The sequence below is a fragment of the Oncorhynchus keta genome, chromosome 22, assembly GCF_023373465.1.
Source record: "Oncorhynchus keta strain PuntledgeMale-10-30-2019 chromosome 22, Oket_V2, whole genome shotgun sequence".
In the NCBI taxonomy this organism is placed as follows: domain Eukaryota; kingdom Metazoa; phylum Chordata; class Actinopteri; order Salmoniformes; family Salmonidae; genus Oncorhynchus; species Oncorhynchus keta.
In genome coordinates, this window is record NC_068442.1 from 47252029 (window position 1) to 47262177 (window position 10149).

Here is a 10149-nt window from a genome sequence, read left to right on the forward strand (position 1 = left end):
GCTTATATTCAAACAGCTGTTCAATAACCCCACACACGAGCGCACACTGAAATGACCCCACACCTCTTAACTCCCTCTCTCTCTCTCTCCACCTTTCTCTCCACTCAGAAGCTGCCGAGGCGCCCCCCATGGCCATGCCTGCCACCCTGCCCCCTCCATCGCCCTGTAAGGAGCTGGTGGTGTTCTCGGAGCCCAAGGAGTACTCCTCGGGGCTGCAGCTGTACTGGGCCTCGTGTGCCCGCAGCCTGCCCGACATGGCCGAGGCCCTGGCCCACGGAGCGGAGGTCAACTGGGTCAACACCGACGACGACAAGAGGACCCCGCTCATCATGGCTGTGCAGGGGGTGAGGATACTTGAGTGTTGTGGACAGGTTTGGGGAGTGTTGTGGACAGGCGTGGGGGTGGATCTGACCCTGTGTGTGTGCTCATGCGTGATAAATGTACTGGTACTTTTCTATTCTTCCAGGGCTCGTTGGTGACCTGTGAGTTCCTGCTCCAGAACGCAGGAAACGTGAACCAGCAGGACGCCCTGGGCCGAGGACCCCTCCACCACGCCACCATCCTGGGACACACCGGGTCCGTTCCCAACCCTTACCACTTACCACACCATCCAATCTGTCTGTTAGCAGAACGTTAAAGACCCCATGACCACGACTGCTCCCATAGAGAAGATATTAGAGAAGACATGTATTTATTTATTTAACTAGGCAAGTCAGTTAAGAGGGACGGCAGGTGGCCTAGTGGTTAGAGCATTGGACTTGTAACTGAAAGGTTGCAAGATCGAATCCCCGAGCTGACAAGGTACAAATCTGTAGTTCTGCACCTGAACAAGGCAGTTAAAAAATAAGAATTTGTTCTTAACTGACTTGCCTAGTTAAATAAAGGTCAAATTAAAAATGTAATTAAAAATGTTCAATGATGGCCTACAGGGGAACTGCCATATTTATACCTGGTCAGCTCAGGGATTCAATCCAGCAACCTTTACTGGTCCAACTCTCTAACCACTAGTCTACCTGCCGCCCCACAGCATTGGAGGTCTGTTATTTCTAGATCTCACCTGGCATAGTAATACACGACAGACTGTTCCTTTTGTTCATGTGTTCTGGTTTAGATTAAAGCCTTTATGGCAAGCCTCGGCGAAGCCTTTTTGTATGTTATATTTGATTTGTAATAGACGAGGGTAGTGGGTTGAGGTTAATTTGTGGGGGTTGAGGTTAATTTGTGGGGGTTGAGGTTAATCAGTGGGGGTTGAGGTTAATTGTGGTGAAAAGGGGGAACTCAGTCTTAGTTCATGTTGGGGTATTACAACTGATTATTTTCCCTTTTTTAAATGTTATTCTCCAATCCAGTCAAGTGTGTTTGTTCCTGAAAAGAGGAGCCAATCAAAATGCGGCAGACATTGAAGCGAAAACGCCCCTATCCATGGCAGTGGACGCTGCCAATGCAGACATCGTCACATTGTGAGTACCAAGTCTTTTGGTCTTTATATATATATATACACACACACACATTGAACAAAAATATAAACGCAACATGTAAAGTGTTGGTCCCATGTTTCATGAGCTGAAATGAAAAGATCCCAGAAATGTTCCATACGCACATAAAACATGTCACTTTTTGTGCACATGTTTGTTCACATCCCTGTTAGTGAGAATTGTGGTCCTCTTGAGACAAGATGGCTGGACAAGATCCAACACAGTTAAACACAGTATGGCAGTGAAACAATAAAACAAAAATAGAGAAGAACATCTCTCTCATCAAAAACATAGAAGAAGAACATCTCTCTCATCAAAAACATAGAAGAACATCTCTCTCATCAAAAACATAGAAGAACATCCATCTCATCAAAAACATAGAACATCCATCTCATCAAAAACAGAAGAAGAACATCTCTCTCATCAAAAACAGAAGAAGAACATCTCTCTCATCAAAAACATAGAAGAAGAACATCTCTCTCATCAAAAACATAGAAGAAGAACATCTCTCTCATCAAAAACATAGAAGAAGAACATCTCTCTCATCAAAAACATAGAAGAAGAACATCTCTCTCATCAAAAACATAGAAGAAGAACATCTCTCTCATCAAAAACATAGAAGAAGAACATCTCTCTCATCAAAAACATAGAAGAAGAACATCTCTCTCATCAAAAACATAGAAGAAGAACATCTCTCTCATCAAAAACATAGAAGAAGAACATCTCTCTCATCAAAAACATAGAAGAAGAACATCTCTCTCATCAAAAACATAGAAGAAGAACATCTCTCTCATCATTCCAGTTACGTCATAGAGGTTATTCATATGGGCACAGAAGACATATTTGACAAGGTAACCCATTCACCTGACAGGTGTGACATATCAAGAAGCTGATTTAAACAGCATGATCATTACACAGGTGCACCTTGTGCTGGGGGGCAATAAAAGACCACTCTAAAATGTGCAGTTTTGTCTCACAAACACAATGCCACAGATGTCTCAAGTTTTGAGGGAGCGTACAATTGGCATTCTGACTGCAATGTCCACCAGAGCTGTTGCCAGATAATTTCATGTTAATTTTCAACCACAAGCCGCCTCCAACGTTGTTTTAGAGAATTTGTCAGTACGTCCAACCGGCCTCACAACCGCAGACCACGTTTTTGGTGTCGTGTGGGCGAGCGGTTTGCTTATGCCAACGTTGTGAACAGAGCGCCCCATGGTGGAGGTGGGTTTATGGTATGGGGCAATCATGAGCTACAGACAACTAAAACAATACCATTTTATCAATGGTAATTTGAATGCACAGAGACACTGTGACGAGATCCTGAGGCCCATTATTGGCCCATTATTGGCCCATTATACCACTGCACTGTTGGAGTTAGGAACCGAAGCATTTCGCTACACTCGCCATAACATCTACTAAATATGTGTATGTGACCAACATTTGATTTGATGATAATGCACGGCCCCATGTCACAAGGATCAGTTCACAATTCCCTGATGCTGAAAATGTCCCAGTTCTGCCATGGCCTGCACACTCACCAGACATGTCACCCACTGAGCCTGTTTGGGATGTGTTTGACAGCATTTTCCAGTTCCCACTAATATCCAGTCACACCCATTGTAGAGGAGTGGGTACAACATTCCACAGGCCACAATCAACAGCCTGATCAACTCTATGCGAAGGAGATGTCGCGCTGCATGAGGCAAATGTTGGCCACACCAGATACGGACTGGTTTTCTGATCCACACCCCACATTAAAAAAAAAAAAAAAGATATCTGTGACCAACCGATGGATATCTGTATTCCCAGTCATGTGAAATCCATAGATTAGTGCCTAATAAATTATATAAACTAAAACTCAGAAAAGTCTTTGAAATGGTTGCATGTTGGTTTATATTTTTGTTCAGTATACATAAATATTAGATAAAGTGCATTTATTTTTTTATGGAAAAGCAATTAGCCTTATTTGTCACTTAGTACTCCATTTTGAATTTGAGATTGAGGCAACATTTTATTTGACTTTACACTGTCCCAATTCATATTGATTGCTTTTATAAGTCTAAAGGTGGGTTGGATAAAGATGACAAAATGAATGACTGTCCTCCCCTCGCTCTCCTTTCCCCAGACTGCGATTGGCCAAGATGAACGAGGAGATGCGGGAGGCGGAGGGGCCCTACATGCAGTCAGGTCAATATTCCACCAACAGCCCCACAGAGATGCAATACAGGAAATGTATGCAGGAGTTCATTTGCCTGCAGCTGGCTGAGCCTTAGAGCTCATAGAGCCCCAATACAAAGACGAGAAGAAGCAACGTACTTTTATTAAGCAGACATTGGGCCCTGTGATGTCCTGTGTTCAATACCAGCCAGGTGGTGAGCGAAGCTGCACCTTGTAATTTAGACAGAGGTGCTCAGCTTTTTATTTCCAACCGGGGTCGAAGCCATTAGCTCCAGAGCCATTGTTTTGACTACTGAACAGCGGTGACATAACAGTCCTTTTTTTTTGTTTTTTTTTAAGTCGTCTGTTGCGTCCCAACTTTCAAACCGCCACGTCTTTATTAGTTGTGATGTCGAAGAGCACGGTGCAACAGAGGTTGTCATTACTTTCGAACAGCAACGTCGGTCTTGACTAGCAGGCAGTAATCCCGACTTTTGAATGGCGGTTTTGACCATCAGGCTGTTGAGTGGCTAGCAGTGTGTTGCCATGCACCAGGTGTGATTATTAGTGATTTACCTGAGGGAATATTTATTCACATTCCTGGTATGCTTATGCAATATCCCAGTGTGTTAGTTCCCACAGTGAGTCTTAACCTCCCCCTTTTTAAAATACTTTTTCTTCTTCAGTTGTTTGAACTGTTTGTTACAATGATGAAGTATCAATTTTGGCACATTTTATTTATGCATTTTACTTTTGTGGGGGAAAACAACTTTTTATTTTATTTTATAACAATTGGAACCATATAATGATATGATGTATTGTACATAAATATACATACATTTCTATATCATATACAGTATAAGCAGAATAGGAAGTAAAGTTGAGCGAGATTCTCGGAAGCGGTAATGTCAGAAAGACAACACATTATGAACAAGGGTGAGTACTGTAAGTCGAATGTGCTTGCATCCTTGTTTTTGTGTGGTTTTTTTGTTTGTATTTTCTACACCTGTTTTAAGACTATGATTTCATTGATTGTTGGTCTAGCTAGAACATAGAACATAGAACCCCCCCCGGCAATCCTGTTCTTTCTGACATTTGACATGAATTATACAATCCTTAAAGGGATACTTTGGGATTTTAGCAGCGTCTACTACTTCCCCAGGGTCTGAGGAACTTGTGGGTACCATTTTTATGTCTCTGTGTCCAGTATGAAGGATGTTTTAGGTAGTTTTGCAAGCCAATGCTAACTAGCATTAGCGCAATGACTGGAAGTCTATGGTTATCTGCTAGCATTAGAAGTATCCTATTAATGTTAGCTGACACTGGTAAGGGTGTGAATTTAAGTTTAGACAAGATATCAAGGTGGTAGTGTACCAAAAAGGAAGGGCAATAGTCTAGAAAAGTATCCATGTTTACCCATGTACAGCATTTTACCGCATAATAGTTACATAATTAACTTAACTTATTGGATAACAAAGAGACGTTCACAAAAATGTTTAATATAGGACAGTGTGAAGCCCTCTCCAGTATTGTTGGTAAATAATGAATGAAATGTTCCCCTTTTTAAATGTCATCCTTTCGTCTTCCCCATCACGCAGTCTTTGCCACCTGGCAATGTACCTGGGCCTGATGGGTAATTTTTAAATTGGCACAAAAAGCACTTTTATCAGCCTCATAGTTCCTGACGTATCCAAACTGAAGTTTGTACAAGCCAATATTCCCCCTAGTGCTTACTGAGTATCAGTGTTCCATGATCCAGGCTCTGTGGCCAAAGAGGATGGATATAAGCTGAAAGAGAACACGCTGGCCCAATCCCAAATCCAAGCCCTAAGAACAAGTGAAGATCTGAGAGGATTTTATTGGTGTTACATGTTAAACATAGGATTTAGGGGTGGGATTGGGCCAGAGACTCAATGTCTCTCGTCAGCCATCTTATTGTATGTTGAGCCAGTTGGACATTTCGGAGGAAAGACGCGTTTCATTATGTCAATGGTGGTCTCATGCACCATGGAGTCTTGCTCTGACACCAGCCAGTTGTGATGCACCGAGGAGATTTGAATATCAGTTTAAATATAGCGATTTTAATGATTGCCCAATAGTGCTGTTCCTGAAAAGTCTAGTCTAAGGCTAGTTTGTAGCTGGTCTGACAGGGTGAGTAAACAGCTAGTTTGTAGCTGGTCTGACAAGGTGAGGAAACAACTAGTTTGTAGCTGGTCTGACACAGTGAGGAAGCAACTAGTTTGTAGCTGGTCTGACAAGGTGAGGAAGCAACTAGTTTGTAGCTGGTCTGACACAGTGAGGAAACAACTAGTTTGTAGCTGGTCTGACACAGTGAGGAAACAACTAGTTTGTAGCTGGTCTGACAAGGTGAGGAAACAACTAGTTTGTAGCTGGTCTGACAAGGTGAGGAAACAACTAGTTTGTAGCTGGTCTGACAGGGTGAGTAAACAACTAGTTTGTAGTGGGTCTGACAGGGTGAGGAAACAACTAGTTTGTAGCTGGTCTGACAGGGTGAGTAAACAACTAGTTTGTAGTGGGTCTGACACAGTGAGGAAACAACTGGTCGAATTACCTCGTGTGGCCACTAGAGGGAGTGCTCCATTTAGAAATCCCCCACTTCACTCTGAGTGAGTGGAATATAAATGTAGAGTTTGACAGGGAGGTGACCCAGCATGCTGTTCTTTGGACTTAATGTAGTTCTACTGGATATAGTTCCTCCACTTCAAAAGTGTTTGGTCATTGAGTATTCCAAACTTTTGGAACACCTTCCACCTTCCTAATATTCAGTTGCACCCCCTTTCCCCTGAGAACAGCCTCAATTCGTCAGGGCATAGACTCTGCAAGGTGTCGAAAGCGTTCCACAGGGATGCTGGCCCATGTTGACTCCAATGCACAGTTGTCAAGTTGGCTGTATGACCTTTGGTGGTGAACCATTCTTGATACACACGGGAAACTGTTGAGCGTGAACAAACCAGCAGCTTGCCTGGCACCTACTATCATACCCCCCCCGTTCAAAGGCACATAAATATTTTGTCTTGCACATTCGCCCTCTGAATGGCACACACACAATCCATGTCTCAAGGCTTAAAAATCCTTCTTTAACCAGTCTCCTCCCTTTTCATCTACACTGATTTGAAATGGATTTAACAAGTCACGTCAATAAGGGATCATAGCTTTCACCTGGTCAGTGTCATGGAAAGAGCATGATTTTGTCTACTCGGTGTAGATTCAGTCAATGACCCATAGATTCTTGGACCTGTAACGAGAAGAATAGTTGATTTTAATATGGCTGTTCATGTACCGTTTTCTGTCATGATTTAAATCCAATGCGAGTTATATTTGCCTGTTATTACCTTGAAGTCAACAACAGACAGTTGTAGTAGTTGGGGATACAGTAGTGTTTTCTACAAAGACAATGTTTTACATTTTGTTAGTGTACAAACCTGAAGTGTATGAATGTGTTGTAGGGAAGGGATCCAATGGAACGATGCTGTCTGCTCAGTTACTTGTTGCATTCTTATTCTCTCATTGCTTGTCTCGGTGTCTCTCTCTCATTTCTTCTCTCTCTCTGTCTATCACTTTGTCCGGTACTCTTTCTCTCTCTCTCTCTCTCTCTCCCCGGAGTTTGTGCCTTTCTTCTGTTCTCTCGTTTCTTTGGGATGCTGAGTCCAACACAGCTGTATTTTTGTACATAAATCCTGCACTTTAAATACAATACAGTTGGTAACAAAACTAATCTTGTGGACATCTTTTTTTCTTCCACATCACAATTCAATGCAAAGAGAGGGGCTCCTTGCCTTAGTACTGCTTTAGGCCTGCACACTCCTCAAACATTGGGCTGCTTCTTCTTTCATTGTTACATCTTCCTCTGCATAATGCTGTTTCTCTCTACTGCCTCACAGTGACGCTTTAAGGTATGGCCACTTCTATTTCTTTCACTCCTTCAAACCTTTTGCAATAAAAAAAAACCTAGCCATCTTACCTGTATTATGTGTGTCTGTGACAAAAGTCTGAGCTCTTGAAAATCTTCCTCTTGCAAGCTTGCATGTTATTCTACAATACCAACTAGTTTTATTCTAAAATACCAACTAGTTTTATTCTACATTACCAACTAGTTTTATTCTTTAAGTGTCTGATAGTATTACTCCTAGTATTACGGAGTCGTACTTACACTGTAATGGTTTTCTTTGTCCTTGCAGGAGATGAAACCTACCAAGACATTTTCCAGGATTTTTCCCAGATGGCTTCAAACGATCCGGAGAAGCTGAACCGCTACCAGCAGTATGACTCGCAGCAGAGGCCATGAGGGAGAGAGACGACCTGGAAGTCTGTGGAAGCCGTCTGGGCTTTTTCCTGGTCAGTGCTGTACTCAGCACGAGTATTGGAGGGTCTGTTTCACCTGAACCTCAATGGTGAAGGTGTCTGTGGTATGTCACTTTTAATTGGTTCGAATGGGTCATTTTAAAGTTAAAAATGTATACATTTCATTGAGGCTGGTTGGCTCAGGATTGTGAACCTAAACAATGTTTTATGAGACTCTGGACTGGTGCCCAGTTGGTAAAACAGTTCACATTTGAACCTGAATGGTACAGTATTATGCTTTATATATAATGTGACAGTTTGGTTCAAAACATAACCATAAACAAAAATCGAGTCGTAATTGTTGTTTCTGAATTCATATAAACCAAATAGACCACTCATCGTGTCTTTTGAGGTTTAGTAGGCTTTTTACATGTAGATACTTTAAAAAATATATATATATAAATGTAAAAAAACATTTGATTTGTGCTATCAATTTGCTAATATCGTCCCATTTCAATGTGGTGTTTTTGTTTATAAATAAGCAGCACCTTTTTGTGATTTTGGCTATAGTGTGTTTTCACAGCATGTATCTGTTGTATGTTAAAAATGAACGTTAATGTTAATGGCTGGACGCCCACTTTCCTCGTCAACACTGTTTAGTACGGTGAAACTTTGGTGTGAAGTGCTCATGTTGCTGAGGTGTAGGTTTTTCACTCTTCCGTTAAAAACCCCTTAATGAGGCTCATGCATAAATGTTGATTGTGGGTATTTTGCTGTTTAGTTTTTTTTGATGAGGCAATACTTTTTGTTTTGTGATTTTTAAAGATCTGAAGGAAGGTAATCTGTTTATTTTGTTGTGTGTGAGGAAGACAAGCCTTATGTTTTAAAGTATCATTTCATATTCAATCTTGTTTTAGACCGGAAACGATGACTGTTAAAAAGAGAAAAGATGACATGTTAGGCCCTTTCTGTACATGCATGTTTGAATTTAGGGCCCCATATTGTCGGATCCACTTTTTCCTGAAGTCTCACTATTTTAAACAGTATTATAGCATCCTGTTCATTGGATGGCAAAAAACGACTTATATAAAATATACCTTGTTTATTAGTGTATTAGAAACACTAACGAGCATGTACCACCTTCCTGGATACGTACTACTGTGGCATTGCATTTACAATATGAGGAGCTTTCTTAAGCCCTGGTTATACTTGGTGCTAATGCTCTCAAGCCCTGGTTATACTTGGTGCTAATGCTCTCAAGCCCTGTTTATACCTGGTGCTAATGCTCTCAAGCCCTGTTTATACCTGGTGCTATCATTTGCCTTTTGTCCTGATCTGGTCCACATTCTGATTGTGCCCACATTTTTAGATGGGTGTAGATGATTAAAGCAACTGATTGTGATCAGATTCTCCTTACCACTTCTGGAGGAGGTCTTTGTAAATCCACCCTCATCATTGACATGGGCCACCATGTACCGAAGGCATTAATATTGGTCTATAACGTAAAATAAAAATTATATCACATGTAAATGAAATGTGTAACTAGGGATTTTCCTTTCTTGACTTTTATTGGACTCTAACTTGTAAACTCTGCCCACTGAGCTTTCATCCAACTACTTCTGTGGGTGGTCAGGAAGATCTGATCAGTGTTTTTTACATTTTTTGTTAGCACCAGTTATAAACTGGGCTATTCTTAAATACAACATGTGATACAGATCTTGTACAGCTTTTGAATATGCATAAGTTAAATCTAAAGTAGTGGTACTTGAATCATTAAATAAGCGCTTGTAAATGCTGATAATATAAAAGACAATTACAAGATGAAATTGTCTCCCTATACCACTCAGATATGCATATTATCGATATAATTAAGGACTATATTACATTTACTGCAAATCATGGACTGAATTTCTTGCTGAATGTTGAACTGTTTTGTTGTATTGATTTTATAAAGCAATTTTCTGTTCTGATTGTCTGTTTTATTACATTAATTAAAGGGATACTTCACTATTTTGCCAATGATACCATTTTTGTCTGCATCCAGTATGAAGGAAGTTAGAATTGACTACCTCTAACTAGCGCAATAACTGTTAGTCTATTGTATCTACTAGTATGCTAGCAGTTACCATAGACATTGTCATTGCGCTAACCCTAGTTAGCAACTTTAAACTGCACGCAGAGTTCATCTGACTCTGGGGAAAGTAGACAAAGG

The 10149-nt window shown here is 41.0% G+C and overlaps 1 protein-coding gene across 4 annotated transcripts in view; it reads left to right on the forward strand.

Annotated features, from left to right (window-relative positions):
- Nucleotides 1-9903, forward strand: part of LOC118400692 (arf-GAP with coiled-coil, ANK repeat and PH domain-containing protein 2-like) — a 76152-nt gene extending 66249 nt beyond the window's left edge. For all 4 annotated transcript variants that reach the window (XM_052475354.1, XM_052475355.1, XM_052475356.1 and 1 more), the window contains 5 exons: nucleotides 109-344; nucleotides 467-576; nucleotides 1350-1460; nucleotides 3604-3665; nucleotides 7835-9903. In XM_052475354.1, coding sequence (XP_052331314.1) covers nucleotides 109-344; nucleotides 467-576; nucleotides 1350-1460; nucleotides 3604-3665; nucleotides 7835-7941 — 626 coding nt within the window. In that variant the 3' untranslated portion in view covers nucleotides 7942-9903. The remainder of the gene's footprint in view (nucleotides 1-108; nucleotides 345-466; nucleotides 577-1349; nucleotides 1461-3603; nucleotides 3666-7834) is intronic.
- The last annotated feature ends 246 nt before the right edge of the window (nucleotides 9904-10149 follow it).